This window comes from Paroedura picta, chromosome 13 (assembly GCF_049243985.1).
Source record: "Paroedura picta isolate Pp20150507F chromosome 13, Ppicta_v3.0, whole genome shotgun sequence".
NCBI lineage: Eukaryota > Metazoa > Chordata > Lepidosauria > Squamata > Gekkonidae > Paroedura > Paroedura picta.
Genome location: NC_135381.1, coordinates 37,050,897 through 37,069,984, shown reverse-complemented (window position 1 = coordinate 37,069,984; position 19,088 = coordinate 37,050,897). Strand labels below are relative to the sequence as shown.

General features: G+C 43.4%; 2 protein-coding genes across 5 annotated transcripts in view; both read left to right on the top strand.

The window, feature by feature from the left end:
- Nucleotides 1-4,063, top strand: part of LOC143822809 (connector enhancer of kinase suppressor of ras 2-like) — a 415,535-nt gene extending 411,472 nt beyond the window's left edge. For all 4 annotated transcript variants that reach the window (XM_077308411.1, XM_077308412.1, XM_077308413.1 and 1 more), the window contains exon 24: nt 792-4,063. In XM_077308411.1, the coding sequence (XP_077164526.1) occupies nt 792-1,007 (216 nt within the window). In that variant the 3' untranslated portion in view covers nt 1,008-4,063. The remainder of the gene's footprint in view (nt 1-791) is intronic.
- Nucleotides 1-19,088, top strand: part of APOOL (apolipoprotein O like) — a 400,760-nt gene that overhangs the window by 360,495 nt on the left and 21,177 nt on the right. The window lies entirely within an intron of this gene.

Sequence of the window (19,088 nt, the reverse complement as noted above, 5' to 3'; positions counted from 1 at the left end):
AGCTTCTTGCTGCGGGAGGGTGGGGGGAGAGGGAAGCGTGGCTGCCAGCACACCGGCGACGCAAATGCGCATGCGTGGACCAGCTGACAGAGGTTGCAAATGCATACATGTGGCAGTTTTGGGCATGCATGCATGCACAGAGCCACCGTGCATGTGCGTTTGTGCCCCACCATGAGCGCAAATGCGCATGTGCGGCAGCCCGCACATGCTGCCGCGTTTGCACCCCGCCAGGCACAAACGCGCATGCGTGGCAGGTCCACGCATGCGCATTTGCACGGGGCTGCCGCACATGCGCAGGAACTCGGCAACGGGCCGCAACCTGAAAAAGGTTGTGGACCGCTGTTGTACAAGATACATATGTAATACAAAACAAATCTACCGAACCACCAGCCAAAAGCAGAGAACCGAAACAGCAGACGAAAATTGCAACCAATGTAGTAAGAAATGGAAATAGGGAGAAATATTTGTTCATCCCACAATGGATAGATTCAAATGGGTAGCCATATTGGTCTGAAGTAGCACAATAAAATCAGAGTCCAGAGTCCAGTGGCAACTTTAAGACCAACCAAGATTTATTCAAGGCGTGAGTGCTGCACTCGAAACCTCACGCCTTGAATAAAACTTTGTTGGTCTTAAAGGTGCTCCTGGACTATGATTTTACCACAATGGACTTTTGTATTTGATCCTACTAGTCCTTCCTTCAATGTTAATGCGTAAACAAACCAATAAAAAGTGTCATCCAAACGTTGACTTCCTTTCTGAACAGAATGTGTCTTCTTGACCTTTGGCAGGCAAAGGAAGGAGATCTTACCATTATCAACAACCTCCTGCACGACCCTACCTTAACGTCAAAGAAATTCAAAGAGTGGAAAGTCAAGAACTATGAATTTTTCCTGGACGTTTGCGAGTACAGCGCTGCTTTGAAAGCTCAGAACGGAGCCTCTGAACTCGCCAGCCCCACCCCTCTGCTGACACACACACACTCCTTCATTGAAACGCATGTCTGACAGGCTGGGGTTGGGTGGGCAGGGTCAATGTGTGGGCAGGACTACGAGAAATCCATGGGAGCAAAACACTGTAACCTATGTAAATAGGGTACTCTGCTGTATTGTACATAGGTTGGATAAGAAAAAAATAGTGCCACCAGATGCCTACTGCATTGCATGACATTTTTGTTGTCTTTTCTTTTTTTTAAGATTTGGTTTGCATTGGGGGGGGGGGGGGAAAGCAGTGCAGAATTGTTCCACCGGCACTAAAACCCAGGAAGATTTACGTGTACTGTACTCAAGGGGAAACGTAAAGGAGCTCTCTTTTTGAGAGGGTAAAGAAGCTCTCTTTTTTATTTTATATATGTAGATATACCATATGTACCCATATCTATGTATATAAAATGTAACATGAAAAAAAAAACTGAGGTTTATTTTTTAAAAGACTAAATGCCCATCTTCATAATTTTTCCTTTTTAAAAAAAACAAAACAAAAACAAACAAACAAAAGAAAGTGTATGCTATTTAAAAAAAAACAAAAAACAGAAATGCATGGGCCACTCCTAGGGAACAGAAGATTAAATTGTTCAGCATTTCTGACAAGCAGTAGCTACTGTCTTTTGTGAGCGTCTCGAAGGCTGGAGTAGCAAGGAATTAGTCAACTGAACCCCTTGCAGTGTGCCTTAAAATGTATAGTGTCTATCCAGCAAAATGTTTTTTTTTTCTTCCTTTGCCTCTCCAGGGCACAAACTGTACATGCCGTCAAAATGCTGTGCTACTTTTACAAGAAAAATACGTGCCTGCTTTTCAGAGGAACGGCCCGGAATCGTGGGCCTGGGCATGTGTGTGAACGAGAGAGCGTGTGTGTGCGTGCGTGCGTGAGTGCGTGTGGCACAGAACAGGCTTAGGAGAGGAAACAGGCTGGCGATTCTATCATAAAATGACTTCTGGTTGCCTTTGCGTCACTGCGCCTTCGAAAGACGCAAAGCCTTCTTCTGAAGATGGTAGCTATTCCAGTTGTCAGCATTTATCCACTGTGAATTTAGTGCCATAGACCTGTGAACTGCAAAATTTCTGATATCGTCTTCTGCCGCCTCGAAAGTGAGCTGCATTTAATTTTTTTAACAAACCCCGAGAGGTTGTTTTCCATAAGACTTTAACACCAAGTTGGTTAAAGCTCTTGTGTATGATTCGAAAACTGTTTTCATGGGATAGAAAGTAGGCAGGACAATAGAGAATCAGGAGGGTAGTGGTTTCCCCAAAAGGTGAGGAAGGGGCTTGGGGTCTACCAGACCTTCGTTGGGAGTGTTGGGGTAGTCTGCTGGTAGTTATTCCAGATGGCCCAAGACTTTTGGCACCTGAGGGAGGAAACAATGCTATCAATCTCACCCCTAATAATATAGACCTATGAATCAGTTAACAGTTGGCTATCTTTCTTGCCAGGGGTAGGCTGCCTCACACTACCTTAGAGTTGCCAACCTCCAGGTGGAGCCTGGAGATCTTCTGCTATGACAATTGATCTCCAGGTGACACGGATCCATTTCCCTCAAGAAAATGGCTGCTTGGGAAAGTGAACTCTATGGCATTATACCCTGCTGAGGTATACTATATCCCCCCAACCCTCCCCTCCCCAGGCTCCACACCAAAAATCTCCAGGTACTTCCCCACCTGCGGTACTTAATGTGAACTGGCCCCGTCAGCAAATACTGTAAGACGGTTTTAAAATAAAAATGGAAGAGGAATTTACAATCAGGAATCATCAGCTAAGTGAGTTTCCGCCCCTCCCCAAATCCTGTTCTTTTAATATCGAGTTTTAGAATCATAGAGTTGGAAGGGGCCATACAGACCATCTAGTCCAATCATAGAGTTGGAAGGGGCCATACAGACCATCTAGTCCAATCACAGAGTTGGAAGGGGCCATACAGACCATCTAGTCCAATCATAGAGTTGGAAGGGGCCATACAGACCATTTAGTCCAATCATAGAGTTGGAAGGGGCTATATAGACCATCTAGTCCAATCATAGAATTGGAAGGGGCCATACAGATCATTTAGTCCAATCATAGAGTTGGAAGGGGCTATATAGACCATCTAGTCCAATCATAGAGTTGGAAGGGGCTATATAGACCATCTAGTCCAATCATAGAGTTGGAAGGGGCCATACAGACCATTTAGTCCAATCTCCTTCTCCGTGCAGGATCAGCCTAAAGCATCCACTGCAGTGTATTTCTTTAGATGAAGACTGTCGAGAATACACCGGTGCCTCATGCCCACTGACACACAGACTCTCCATTCATTTCAATGGTGCTTGTACAGCAACCCCACATACTGATACAGAAATGAAAAGTGAAGCAACAGCACTTGATGGACTGCACCCAGGTTATTTGACTTTGGCCTTATGCACATATGTGAAATCAGAGGAAACTCAGTGTGCAGTCTGACAATGGCATCGTGTCCTGCCCTTCCCCATGTGTTTGCTGCAACAACTCAGTCGTTCATATGTGCACGGATACATGCATGCACCAAATAATGGCTCAGTCTTTCCCCTTCATGAGCCAATGACAAAGATTGCATGTATTAGGCATGTGCATATAGTCTTCTGCGCATATGCTCCAGGTAGATGTTACATCAAACACACAGAGAGGCAGGTATGCGCATGATCCCTCTGCCATACGTTGCAAGTTGACTTTTTGGAATTATGCACAGAGCATATGATTGGCAGCTTCGATGCACATGTTGTTTTACATAAGCTTTGCTGCCTTAGTTATTTTTTTAATAGTAAGCATCTGTCCTCCATTAATTTCCTGAATACAGTTCCCATTCATGACAACATATGTAGTATGCAGTTCATGATTCATAGAAACACTCCTTACAAGTGTGTTCTACAAGGTCGCTGTTAGACAATAGTCACGCAAGGCCTATGGATATTGTTTAAGGATCACTTGCAATCCAATACACTTACTGGCCATTACACTTACTGATGTGGTGCAAAACAATGTTAAAACCATATTAAATGATTATTACAAATGTTTATTAAAGTGCACCGATAATAAATTAAAAGCAAAGTAAAAACAACACATATCTAACTGCACATGAAGAACAGACCAAATGTGTTTTGACCTCCAGGGGTCTTCCTCAGTGGTCAAGATAGACTATACAAGGCTCTCTTGTCTAAGAACAAATTCTAAAGTTTTGCTGGGCGGCCAAGAGAAATCTGATTGGTGTCGTCCCAACCAATATTTCTAAGGGGTTTCTTTTTGGAGCCCACCTTCTTATGCACCCTTGATGCAGAATAAGACCATAGCTGAGAGTGGTGGTCTCAGACAACACATACATTAGAAGGTGGACTCCAAAAAGAAACCCCTTAGAAACATTGGTTGGGGCGACACCAAACAGATTTCTCTTGGCCGCCCAGCAAAACTTTAGAATTTGTTTTTAGACAAGAGAGCCTTGTACAGTCTATCTTCACCACTGAGGAAGACCCCTGTGGGTCGAAAGGCATTTGGTCTGTGCTTCGTGTGCAGATAGGTATGTATTGTTTTTACTTTGTTTTTAATATACCATTGGTGCACTTTAATAAATATTTGTAATAATTTTAATATGGTTTGAGTTCCTGACTTTGTCCAGGTTGGGTTTCGGTTCCCTTTTTTGGTTTAGCATTGAAAACCAGCCTCGAAAGCTCTGCCTGTGTATCTGTGGTCATTCACTCGTGCAATTCATGAAGGGATGCACAGACAAGGCAGCCCTTAATTCCAATGGCTTCCACCCAAACTGTCTGTTTAGGATGACACCACTTATGTGTTTTTTTTAAAGCAATTGGAGAGGCAGTCACGTTTTAAGACGGTAGAGCACAAAACGACAGCAGCTCTATATAAAGAGGAATCTGCCATCTAGGCCAGGGGTAGTCAAACTGCGGCCCTCCAGATGTCCATGAACTACAATTCCCAGGAGCCCCCTGCCAGCGAACGCTGGCAGGGGGCTCCTGGGAATTGTAGTCCATGGACATCTGGAGGGCCGCAGTTTGACTACCCCTGATCTAGGCACATAAAATTAATTTATGGTGGGAGAGGATCTTCTGGTCATGAAATTGGGGTCACTGTAAGAGGGCAAGTAGTTGTGAATTCTTGCCTTGTGCGGGAGGTTGGACTAGATGACCCTGGAGGGACCGTCCAACTTTTTGATTCTAAGAGTTGGCCAGAAACTATCCCTGAAATACAACAGTTGCTTCTCAAGCACTGTTGTTCTGTTGCCACTGTAATAATAAATCAACTTATTTTAAGCTCAGAAGACAAGGAAGATTTTAAGAAAGTAAGGCAATGACACCCCCCTCAAAAAAAACCATAGTCCGCTGCAAGTGTGCTCCCAATACCAGTATTGCTGAGGTTTATTCGATTGGACCCGACATCTGCAAAGGTCTGTGTTTTGTTGAGCTGTCGCACTAAGTCGGTGTTTTTATTTGGGAGGATTTTGAGCCTAAAATGCACACGAGCCTTCCTTTATAACAGCGCCCTTAAAGTTCTTCCTCCAGGTGCTGATTCTTTGCAAGTAACCAAGCCACTAGAAATAGAGCTTGGCCAACACTGTGGCGAAGGCTAAATATGTTTAGCCCCCTTGTATCTATGTAGGACTCACTTACCTCTTCTCTTAAAATCAGTGGGGCATAACTGTGCTTCGTTTGAGCTGGGCTGTGTTCCTTGTTGCAGTTTCAGAAAATGCAGCACTGCAGCTGAACAGGTTTACTCAAAATACATTGCACAGAATTCAGAGATACTTACAGGTGAAGGCAGATAGGAAGGGAACCTGAGAACAAAAGGGATCTGATCTGTAGCTTCATGTGATGCCAGGGCTGCTGGGGAATGCCACGTCACATTACAGGGGGAGGTAGAATGTTTGAGTGTTCGCCCATACTAAAAGCCTCACTTCACATATTTTGTAGGGCATTTGTTTTTGTTCAACATGTCAGAGAGAAGGATTCCAACCTAGCTTTTGCCCCCACATGCTACTTTGGGGGGGCGGGGGGAGTAAGGGTGTTCTTAAAGTGAGATTACTGATTTCTTACTGGCTTTGCATTGTTTTCTTATGCACGATTTTTAGTTAAGGCCTTTTCACATGTTGTTCCTACACATGGAGGGAGGAGAAGGATTTGTGTTCTGTCCTCACTGCCAGCCTCCAAACAATGACTTGAAGGTCCAGATTAAGGCTAGAAAATTAGGAATCCTTTTCTCATGTTTGCACAGAGACACCTTCAACTTACTTTGTAACATATGATGGGAAGTGTATATGTTCCCATTCTTCCCTTGTGCTTCCACAGATTGAGATAATGTATGGGGTGGGTTTTAGAAGAACAAGAAGAGTTGGTTCTTATATGCTTTTCTCTACCAGAGGGAGCCTCAAAGTGGCTGACAGTAGCCTTCCCTTTCCTCTCCCCACAACAGACACCCTGTGAGGTGGGTGAGGCTGAGAGAGCCCTGATATTATTGCTTGGTCAGAACAGCTTTATCAGGAGTCTCAAAGTGGCTTCCAATCGCCTTCCCTTTCTCTCCCCACCACAGACACCCCGTGAGGGAGGTGAGGCTGAGAGAGCCCTGATATCACTGCTCGGTCAGAACAGCTTTATCAGTGCTATGGCGAGCCCAAGGTCACCCAGCTGGCTGCATGTGGGGGAGTGCAGAATTAAACCCAGCTTGCCAAGTTAGAAATCTGCACTCCTAACCACTACACCAAGCTGGCTCTCTTCAGTGCACAGCCCTCACTGAACAGAAGGAATATACGTTTTTTAATATCTGTTTTGTAAGAAAAAGCTGCTAGGAAAGCCTTATGGCGTGGGGTGTGCATCTTTAAAAGAAATAAATAAATGAGGGCAGTCGCAGAATCATTTCAAGTTCAACTATATTTCTGCACAAGTGAGCGAGCTTCATGTATGCGTGGAAACTTGTTCTTGCTTTGGCAGCACATATGCCTAAATTAGAATCATAGAATCATAGAGTTGGAAGGGACCTCCTGGGTCATCTAGTCCAACCCCCTGCACTATGCAGGACACTCACATCCCTATCGCTCATCCACTGTAACCTGCCACCCCCTTGAGCCTTCGCAGAATCAGCCTCTCCGTCAGGTAGTTTCAAACATTATCATGTCCTCACCTCAGTGTTCACAAACAGCCTTCCCCTCCCTACTCCCAGGTGTAGGGAAAAAATAGGTTCATGGGCATGTCATCTGTCCCCAGTGCTGGTTTTTTGAACCAAAGAAGAGACACCAGATAGTTTGTATGTAGTACCTCTTTTTGGCCTGGTATTCCACATCTTTGTAATGGGATCCTTTTCCTAGGAATTCAAGAACATTCACAGTCTTTTTTCATATAATTTCCACACTTCCCACTCTTTCAAAATAAAAGAAGTCACTTCCCTCCTCTGATCATCTAGTGGGAAAACTGGGGTGCTTTCTGAAGTCTGTTTAACTTACAAACACATGTCAGGACAGAGCAATGTTGCAAAGGCTGGTTATGTCTCTTTTTGGGGAGTGGGAGGATTCTGGCCCTGCTCATCTCGCAATTAGAGGGATTTACAATAAGGTGCCCAGATTTTAACATTGGTAAAGCGGAACACCATTGACCAGGGGGGGTTCTTGATTAAAAACTTGGTCTATATGGAGCAACAGAAATGTTCATAGAACACATAGAATGCAAAAATAGTATTGCAATATATTTTTTAAAATTTCAACATAAATACATTTTGCCAGGTGCCCCCAGATGTCCCTCCAAAAGTGGGACAACCTGGTCACCTTAATTTACGACCAAATCCAGTTTCTAGATCGTAATACGAGTATCAGTAGCTGGCTTGCCCAGGCTTCAATGGTCGACTCATTTTACCAAAGGTCTCAAGTCAGACCACACTAAATTATTTTCCTTATAGTTTCTTATTGCTATTCTTTTTGCCGTTACTGTTACAGACAGAGATATGTTCACAGCATGTCTCACTTCTTAAATTGTATCGCTTCTTTATACTCCCGTCTTACAGATCTTCAGCTTCTCCAGTGTCCTTATTGAGTTCGTTTTGTTAACCAAGGCCAGGGGTCTCCTGTTCCCCCGCCAGCACATAGTCCATGGACACAGTTCAGCAATCCCTGGCCAGACAATTAAGGTTGAGTAGAATGGCTTTGAATAGGAGCCTCCTCTGTGGTGGGTTCACCAGAGGGTTCCTGGGTCACACGACTGCAATCTAAGGTGTCTGCCTCTGTCCCCTAAGGACATTCATAACCATCCTATGCCTGCTAGCCCCAGGAGCAAACGGCAGATGTTCTGGAACTGAGGCCTAGAGAAGAAGAGCAGTGGAGATAGGAACCAAGAAGAGGGGGGTCTGTGGGACCAACCTCACATGCCTGCCTTTTCACATGGCAATCAGGAGGAGGAGGTGGGAGAAGCTGTCCCTGTGTACTCCCTCCTGTAATCTAGCGATCCCCAACCTGTGGGCTGCGGACCACATGTGGTCCTTCAACTAATTGAAGGTGGACCCTGAAGGATGCCTCCCCTCCCCCCCCCGGCCCTTTACTTCATCCCCCCAGCCCTTTACAACACACTTCATTGTTGTGGCGTGTCTGTATCTTATTTTGAAGGGATGTTTAAACATTACCATAGCGATCAGAGAGCGTTAGGGCAGTGGTTGAGAGTAGAGGAGTAAACTACCCCCCCACTGGGCCTCGGTAAAAGGCGTTGAGTGGTCCCCGGTGAGTGGTCCCCGGCATTGAGTGGTCCCCGGTGATAAAAAGGTTGGGGACCACTGCTGTAATCTACCCATTCAGTCCGATGCTGAGCCTCTATGCCCTGTTCTCTGCTGATAGGAGAATCAAATTCTTAGATTTCTATTTTTCTTGTGAACCAGTTTTGATCAAGCAGCTCTTAGAAGGCTTCAGTGCCAACTTGTTTTTGCAGGAATATGTTGCAAGAAAACAGCCCTACTGCAGTCCACGCCACATCTGATGCTGGATCTCTGCCTTCCATATTTAATAGCCAACCATCTCCTACCCCCCCCCCCCATAAAAACCAGCACTTTACTAAAGAAGCACTAACGTTTTTATAAGTCTTGTGACGTCCGTCATCAAAGATGCTTCTGTCTCTTTCATTTTCAGCGTTCACTTGAACAAAGTCACTTTACTGAATTTCGCTGCTAATTTATTTAAAGGGGAAGAGAGAATTAAAAAATTGGGAGAGCTCTTAAGTCCCCTCCCCATTTCCTCCCGTAAAGATACAGTAGGGATGCAGCAGTGCACCGGTGGAAAATGCTGTTAGGTTACAATTGACTTAAGATCTGACAAGGTTAAGCTAGCCTGAGCCCACAAGGATGGCGTTTTACAAATACAGGATTCTTTAATGAATGGATAAATACTTCCTGCACACAGTTTCAACAAGAGGACTAGTGAACTAAAATGAAATCAATACGAAGGGACCAAGGGGCACTAATGCAGGTAGCTGCTTCATATTGAAAATCATTTCCCCTATATACTCGCGTATAAGCCTAGTTTTTCAGCACCTTTTTCACACTGAAAAAGCCCTCCTTGGCTTATACGCAGGGGTATACGGTAATTGAAATAAAAGCCTGCTCCAGCCAGCCAATCGTTGCATTGCCTTTTGCAGAATGTGTACTGCAAGCCGAGCTTGCTCTGGCAGCTTGTAGGACATCAATGGTTTGACTGAGGGACTCTGATCTTTTTTTCCTTTTGCCTTCAATGGATGGGAGAGCCTGTGATGATGGAGCATTTCCCACCCGCGGCTTATATGCGAGTCAATAAATTTGCCCAGATTTTGTGGTGAAATTAGATGCCTCGGCTTATATGCGGGTTGGCGAGTATATAATGTACAGATCCAGAAGACTAGGAACTGGTCAGGCCCCTGATTAATGTTGGCTACAGGAGTTCTGGAGCAAATATGTTGAGAACGATGATAGCTTTGCTGTTAAAAGTACAGTTTTCATCAGTGACGCATTATCTTCTCCATCTAGATTGCCAGCTGTATCCATAGCTTGTGCTTTTATTTTTCCAGCTGTATTATCCAGCTGCAATAGTAACCTTACTATATCCCTCCAGTAATATGCCGAGGCCTCTGTCCCTAGTGAATTGCCAGCTGGCTTTAATATGACATGATTCACATGTGATGCCAAACCAAGGCCCTGTGTTCATATACACCCTCCTTCAAAGCCTTCTGCCTTTACATCCAAACTCTCTTTACTGTGGTTTGGATTCCCCCCCCCCCCGGATCAAGGCTGAAAACCCATGGTTCTTCGATAAATATTATTTTGCCAGTATTGAAATAACTGCAAACCATTGTTCCCACTAAAGCAGGAGGTCATTCTTGACGCTGATTTCAAGGGGAGGGGGATTGAATTTGTAAGCACAGGGTTTGCTCACAACATAATGGCAAGTTGGGAGCAATTCTTTGACGGTCTACTCAGAGCCAAGACCCAAGATATTCAATGGAGCCTACTCCCAGGAAAGTTTCCTTAGGATTACAGCCGAATAGGACTAAGCTTTTGAGATAGCCAGCAGTTAGCTACTGGACCGGATTTGTCATTGTAAAAGCAAATGGAAGCTAGGACTCAGAGTAAGCTGCATTATAGCCTGATCTCACATCATGGGAGAGAACAATGACGGTCTTTACAAAGATTGTAGAGTTGTCCAAGGCGTTCCAATGAAAGTCTTCACTGTGATCGTTCATAGAACCATTCAAGCTTGGATTTGTAGAATGGATAAGGCCAGAGATGACCTTGAAACTAATAAATCTCAATTGTCGTGAATACAGACATCCATCCATAAGCTGCTTTACCCCTCCCCTTATGAATGATTCTTCCACTCCACCTATTGGAAGGGAATGCCAGCATGCAGCAGTACAGATTGTTGTACAATGGGAATGCCTTGCTGGAAAGCAACCTTGCTGTTTTCGGTAGCACATGATCAGTCAGCAGTACACCATGTCACATGCATATACACAGTAATGTGCATCAGGAATTAGCGCATAGTGGGAATCTAGGGCTTGGTGGCAGTTGACACCCTGGTTCTCTTTGCATTGGAATTGTTACTCCCGCTTCCGTTTCCAACAAGTTCTTTGTTAGCACAACCAAATCTTTATGTCATTTTCCCACAAGAGTCTATGTTCCCCCTCCAGTTAAGAAGTCACATGGTGTAGCATGGATTCTTCCAAAGACTTTACCTGACATTGTTTCAGAATTGATGCAAAGATTAGCAGATGCAAACAGGTGGCAAGCAGCTTGCTCTAACTGAGATGCCACAGAAAACCCTGAGGCTTTATAGAATCAAGTCATATCCTGTTGGCCTCTCTGTGGCCACCTGTTATCCACTGTACTGGAGGCTGCAGGACTGCCTCTGTCCAGATGCATTGGTGGTGCTAAAGTGCAGCATAGAAAGATGGCTTACACCTGCTATTTTTGCCTACCCCGGTGTGCAGGAGCAGCTGCTCCTTAACACAGGAGCAGTCCAGAGTCACGCAGGGTCTTGCATTGACCATTGCCCATTTTAAGATTACAGCAGTTATATGCTGCTCAGGATGTGAACAGCTCCACTGAGTAGAGGGGGGGAAAACCCAAAGGGAACAGTGTAGTTCAGGAAATAAGGCATCTGAGTATGGTACCCAGAGCCCTTCGTTTGAGGCTCCTGGCATGTCATAGAAATTCACATGGCTGTGATTGCGTGGAGAAACTCAGAACCTGATAATTTTAACAAATAACTTTAATGGCATTGGCTTATGATGGTAGGTAAATTGTAGAGGTGACATTTGTTAGAGGAGCAACGGAAGGTGAACTCTTCTGGGGCTTCCAGGGATCCAGGGGTAAATCATTCTACCCTGTACAAGTTACCTCCCCAAACAATGTCAAATGTCATAAAATTTTACAAAAAACTGCTATTCTGTTTTTGCCAGTGAAAGCACATAATGGTCAGTAAATCTATGCAGATATACTTTTTATGCATAATCAGTCTAATTGCAGGATCTGAATTTTTCTGATTTCAGGTTTTGGGAGTTTTGTGTTAGGCTGCTTCTAGATAGCCTGCCTTCATCTAACTTGGCATTTATAAAATAGTCTTTCTTTTAATCTGAACCATCTGTTTTTAACAATGGAAAGATTAATTCCAATTTTAAATGTATGTAAAATATTTTTTTCTATAGGTATAGGCTGTACTGTATATGCACTTCATTTCAAATTTATATCTCTGCTATAAAAATGAGTTTTTTTTTGTAAAAGTCCCCTGTTGCTATTACAAAAAAGAGAGAGTTTATGGCTAGAAATGAAAGAAGAATGTCACAATTTTCAAAAGGTTGAAGAAGAGATCAGGTTGATTTAATATTCGTGGGACCCAATCCACTGAGCAGGGCTTCTGTATAAGCCACTGTTTTGCTCTTGAGTAGCTCCATCAATTTTAAAGGGACTTGCACAGGAGGATCTCCTGATAAATTGTGCCTATAAGCACTTCAATTCCAGGCAAATGTAGCCTTTTTTAAACATTCCACCATGCATTCCACTTTGCATAAAGTTATGCCCTTTAAAGCACTATATTGCGTGCAATAACACTGCTATACATACAGTACCTGGAGTGCTGTTAAGTGATAGAGGACTAAAAAGTTGTTAGAGAGCTTTGCTGTTTCACTGAAAGCACCCATTAAACTCTGCCCCCAATAAATGGCATTGTTATCGTTATGCATTCTCAGGCAAAGAATGTGTGCGTATTTCGGCTAGGCTGCCTCAACACTGGAAGAGAAATCGATTTCAAATCAGTTTAACTGTTTATGGCTGTCCCCCTAAGGCACAGGGGACTTTGTTTCAGCTAGCGTGAGCACCTTTGCCAACCTACATCCATCAGAGCCAGTTGAACAGATCTGATGCAGATTTGAATGCATCATGCAGACATACTTTTTAAGAAGCTGGGAGGGGGACTGGGGGGGGACCCCATCTGCACTAGTATTGAGAATCTGCACTAGTATTGAGAATACGTTGACAGGAAACTGTACTACAAACTCCCTTTTCTTGCATTGCATGGAAAAAGTAAAACAGGCTATGATAATGTTTGTTTGTATATTCAGGGGTTGAAATAGCAAAGCACTAGTATTCTGATGCTGCCATTCAGCCTATATTTGTATTGCAATCTCAGGCTAAGGAAGTTGGAGTTGATATGATAGAGGCACAATTTCCCGCGTGGCATAAACCATTTGATGCTGTTGTGTTTCGTCAAAGAGGTTTGACTGGTTACTGAAGTCAAACGTCAGGCACTCACAACTTGTATAGTGATGCTTGGGATACTTGGAAATAACAGACTTCAAATAAGAATTTTCTTAGCTTAAAAGTGCGGATGGAAGAGTGGTAAGAACATCTACTTTGCATGTACAAGGCCCCAGAGCATCTATGGATTCCAGGGCCCATTCTGCACACAATAGATAATGCACTTTCAATGCACTTCTGCACAGGAAAATGTTCTGCACAGGAAAATCCAGCTGCCAAAGCGTATTGAAAGTGCATTATCCACTGTGTGCGGAATGGGCCCAGGCACACACTCGCCTGAGAATCCAAAGAGCTTTCCCCGACCCTAGCGGAAAATGCTGAGTTAGCTGGGCCACCTTGGCTTAATATAGGGTCGCACCAAATGTTCGTTTTCAAATGTATTACAAGCAACTGCTTGGTGGGCACATACTAGCCGACGGGTGAAACTGACTTGGCTTTCTAAAATACTACACAATTTATAAATCAATACCCCGGCTTTCCCGGATCCCCAGTCATCAAACCATCAATGTGTTTGCCGAATGCGACAACACAATTCTACCCAGAATTACTTCAGTCTAAACTCACTGGTTTCAGATAAATGTGACCTTCTAAAAAGGAAATGCACTAGGGGCTAGGAATGGAGGAAAGATACCCTTGTAAGTCCAACAGTGAACAATTCCCAAGTAGCAGAATAAAGATATGCCCCCAAACGGAGTTGCGTGCTTGGATTTAGAATTCTCAGGGGAGGGGGGAAATCCTTTCTATCCTAGCGCTGAGCAATGATGTCTGTTCGGTTTTTGAGACCGGGTAGTAAGGTCACCCATTTTTAGGCATGCACGATAGTCCAGCTTTGGCTGCAAAAATGAGAGGGGGTTATGTGAAGCATCTGGAGAGCCCAAGTCCATGGCTGGTAGTCTGCATTTGGCCAGGGGGTGGGGGTGGGGGTGGGGGTGGGGGTGGGGGTTCACAAGGTATGACCTCCTGTGACCAGAACAGACCACAGACAACAACTGCGCTATCACATCACGTTCAACACTCCATGAAACCGACCAGCCTCGTGCCATAAAATGGGCAAACAAACCGTGTTTTGATCATTCTGCTAAGTCTGTATCAGTAGCTGACCAACGTTACAAGCTCTCTATGGTTTTTCTGTTGTCAATAAGAACATTCTTACTATTTCTGTAGCAATAGGAGGTTATAAACCAAATTTTCACTGGGACTGTTTTCAAATGATGATGTCGAGAACAACAACAAAAAAACAAAAAATAGCGCCTTGTGTTAAGAAAAAAAAAAAGTCACGGAGACCTTACGTCTCCTGAGCATTTTTGTTTACAGGACACTATGTATATAAATTATATATATATATATTATATATATTAGAGGCAGAACTGTTATTTATCATACTTTATGTTGTGCTTGGTTATTTCTATGACTTGTCTGTTATCTAGAACAATTTTCGATAGAAAGAGAGAGAGAGAGAGAGAGAGAGAGAGAGAGAACGTTCTGTAGCTGGAACCCTCCCCAAAAATAAAGTTTTAAGAGGGGAAAGCTTTAAGCAACAGTACATATGTATTGTATTTAGCACCAATTTACTGTATGTTTTCCTAACTAGCTGTGAAAGAATAAAACCAAAATGTGATGTCACATTATAAACCAGGGAGGAGCCTGCTCTGTAGTGCTACATTCTGCCTTGTTATCTGCAAACTTCAGCCATGAGTCAGTCTTTCTTATCCACGAAAGGGGAACATGGATTCTTTATGTGTATGTAGTACACCAATCCCAAGCCCGCTATTTGATAGACACACCTTTCATTTCATCACAGATACCCAGAGGTAGAAAATGAATATCTTTGGGGGCTCAGGCAGGTAAATCAGAATTTCAACCCCTGGATAATACAGGCTTCTTTGTTTTTTTTGTTTTGTTTTGTTTAATCCGTTTCACCAAAAGTATTTTTAGTTTTATAACTGTACTTCACTGCAAAGTGATTCAATAGTTTATAGTTTATATAGGCTATGAATGTTAGGTTTAGGTTTTTTCACCCTGTTTTGTTGGGTTGGTTTCTCTCTTCTTCTTTTTCCCCACGAAAAATTAAGTTCTTTGTGAGTTACTGTACTTGGCTGCATTTTTATTTTCTATCACAGAATAACTTGTTACCTTTTTGCGTGTCTACAATGAGAATTTATGAATGGAAAATTTCACTGTGTGTGGCTCCTTGGGCAGATACCTCATGGTACATTGCACAGACGTGTAAGTTGTAAGTTGCACTGCAACATTATAAAAGGAACATATTGCTCTTTTTTCAAAGATATTAACTTATTTAAAAATATATAGACTGTACATTATTGGGGGGGGAAAGGACATTTATTCTTCCTAAATTAAAAAGTAGCTTTTGTTTTGGGAAAAAGTTGTAAACTTACGTTGTAAATTTGGACTTCAATAAAATGAATTCTCTGCAACTTGGGGCCTTTTTTTTCCTTTTGCAACTTATCTCCTTAAAAAAAAATATTTAATTTAAGGTAGGAATGCAGCTTAAAAATTCATTAAAGGGATGATTCACAAATCCTGCAGAAGGATCATCACTTATTTTATTTAGTCAATCTCTCTTAATACAGATTGGAGGCTTTTTGTCTTCCTCAGGGTACGGACCAAGGGTCACTGGGGGAAGGGCCGGAGAAGATAGTTGTGAATTTCCTATATTGTTCAGGCGATTGGACTAGATTTACCCATCCCATCTATTTCTTAAAATTAATGGACTGTTCAACCAGAAAAAGACAGCAATATAACAAAAAGTTACCACTGATCAATATTCATTAAAAAATAAACAACATTTAATTGCAGCAGCTATATATTGACACATATCTCATGTTATATTAAAATCCAGGTCTGCTAACAGAGTCATTCAATGATAGAAGGATGAGAAGACTTCTTATACAGATGAAGATCCAGAATTTTTCTTCTCTGATCCAGATAAATTACACAGAAAAAGAAGAAAATAAATCACAGATACAAACCCTAGATCCTGTTTCTTGGCCTGCAAATTGTATGAGTAATTTGTCTGCATTAGCATGTGGGAGCTAATTCATTATTACAAGAAAAAATATCTCTGATAGCATGGTTCTGTAATACTATAGAAATAGTATAGTATTGGACCAAGTATGAATATCCACAATAGGGATGTGTGGTTTCGGCTTGGAAACGCCCAAATTGGCCGAATCGGGGCTGATTCAGACGTTTCCGAGCCAAAAACGGTCCGAATTGGACCTCTGCTGGTTTCAAAATGACCCAATCAAAAAGATTCGGCTGAATCGTGGCTGAATCAAATCGATTTGACCGAATCGCCAAGCCGGTTAGCAGCCTCATAGCTGCTGCAGCCTCCTGGCTGCTTCTGTTTCTTTTTTTTTTGTTTGTTTGTTTCTGTTCTTTGCCTTTCCCAGGGGCTGGGGGGGATTGCTGTATGTTGCACCGCTGAAACTTCCTGGGGAGCTCAGGGAGGGTCTTCCCTGACTCCCCTGCAAGTTTCAAGAAAATTGGACCAAGGGATCCAATCCTAGGGGCTCCCAAAGAGGATACCCCTATCAGCTCCATTGGATATAATGGAGAGTTATATTCTTTGGTATTAACTTGATGATCTTTGGGAGCCCCTAGGATGGAACCCCCTGGTGCAATCTTCCTGAAACTTGCAGGGGCCTTAGAGAAGACCCTCCCTGAGCTCCCTTGCACATTTTAAGAAGATTGGACTAGGGGGTCCCATCCTAGGGGCTCCCAAAGAGGGTGACACCATTTGCCATAGACTTTAATGGTGGGAAAATAATTTCAGCAGGTTAATTGCCAATTTCCTGGTTAAGTAACTTTGGGAGCAGGACTCCCTCGTCCAATCTTCTTGAAACATGCAGGGGAGCTCAGGGAGGGTCTTCCCTGAGTCCCCTGCAAGTTTCAGGAAGATAGTACCAGGGGCTCCCATCCTAGGGGCTCCAAAAGACCATTCCCCATAAAAGTCTATGGGGAATCAAGTTAAAACCAAAGAATCTATCTCTCCATTATATCCGATGAAGCAGATAAGGGTACCCTCTTTGGGAGCCCCTAGGGTTGGACCCCTTAGTCCAATCCTCATGAAACTTGCAGAGGAGTCAGGGAAGACCCTCCCTGAGCTCCCCAAGAAGTTTCAGAGGTGCAACTTACACCCCCTCCACCCCAGCCCCCAGGAAAGGCGGGGGAATGATTTCCAATGCAGGTCAATGGCTCCATTGACTTGCATTGGCTCCGAATCGATTCGGACAGCTCCAAAACGATCCAAATCGATTCGGATCCAACCAAATCAGGTCCCCTTTGCACAACCCTAATCCACAGTACAAGAACAAACATATACCCCACTTCCCTTCCTGAAGACAATACCATTCTTCTGCCACAAGGTGGCTACTAACCAAACTATAAGCACCAGTCTTCCCTGAGGACATAAGACAGTCATAATTCAAATCAAGTGAGTTTAGTTTGTCTATGAGCACTAACCTGATTGGAGAATTAGCAAGAGACGGGTAACTACAGGATCTCCACTTATGTATAGCAGGATGTTCTCTTTGTTGTTGTTATGTGCGAAGTCGTGTCCGACCCATCGCGACCCCATGGACAATGATCCTCCATGTTCTCTTTAGAAACTCTTAAATAAGCCAGATTGGAGTAAGTGGAAGGTTGTTTTACTGAAGGAGAATTTAAAGGCAACTTACAAATCCGTACACTGAAAGGTTTTGAAACACACACTCAAGAAATTAATTAAGGAAAAGCAGGGTTGAATGGGAATAGATTTGTAGAAGTGGAGAAAGCTATTGTTAATGTCACAATGTGAAGAAGTCCTTGGATCCAATGAGAACAACCAGCTGGAGAAAGAGAAGTAGCTTACCTGCAAGCAAGCAGTGTATGCAGAGTACCCAAAGAACACACACACACACAAATGGTTCTGAGTGTTACAACATAGAGATAAATTGTATCCTCAGGTTATGGCTAATGTGGCAGCCCCTAAAACAGGACGTGGCGTGATTCCTGCGTATGATAAAAGAAACTAGAATGCATGTGATGGGTCTGTCTGGCATGAAGACAATACCCAGGGCGGAACCTCGAAAGTCTCCTGGGAACCAAACAATAACCCTGATTGCTCTACCAAGGTGGAATCAGAGATGCTAATGTGTCTTGATGATCCCTAGATTTCAGGGCAGGAGATTGTTAAAGTGAGATAGGCTTTTAGTCATCATCATACCTAATAATGGAGTTCCGTGAGTATAGAAGGGAAGTTGCATTTGAGAGTTGATGGGATTAGTAGCACCTTTCTCAGAGAGCCTATTTATCTATGTGGCTCTCCAGTAGTTCATGGACTATAATTCGCACGCAGGGGCTCATGGGAATTGTAGTCCATGAACAACGGAAGAGCCCGTTTGGCCACCTCTGGTATATTGCAACTGGAGCACCTCACCATTGCCAGGATATATTAGAGACTTCACTGAACCAATTGAACAGACCCTTTCCTTTTCTTTTCCTTCCCTTTTAACTCATGCTCAGTTCAACAATGTAGTCATAATACGGAACAAATAAGTGGTCTCCATGAGGACCTTTTGGTTGTTTTGTCATCTGCTGTTTAATGTGTAAGCTTAACCTTTCTGCATACTGGGGCCTGTTGCGTATCTAAGTCCCGATGGGTTTCCAAACTGGCGTTGTTAGTACGAAACACTTATGGGCACACTGTCAGGTATGTTTTCCTTTACTGTTTCGGAAGAGAAGATAATTAATCCATCCCTCGTCACTGGGAATGAGAAGAGGTGGAAGGTGTCTTTGGGCCTTTGTGAAGATTTATGCTTGTGGCG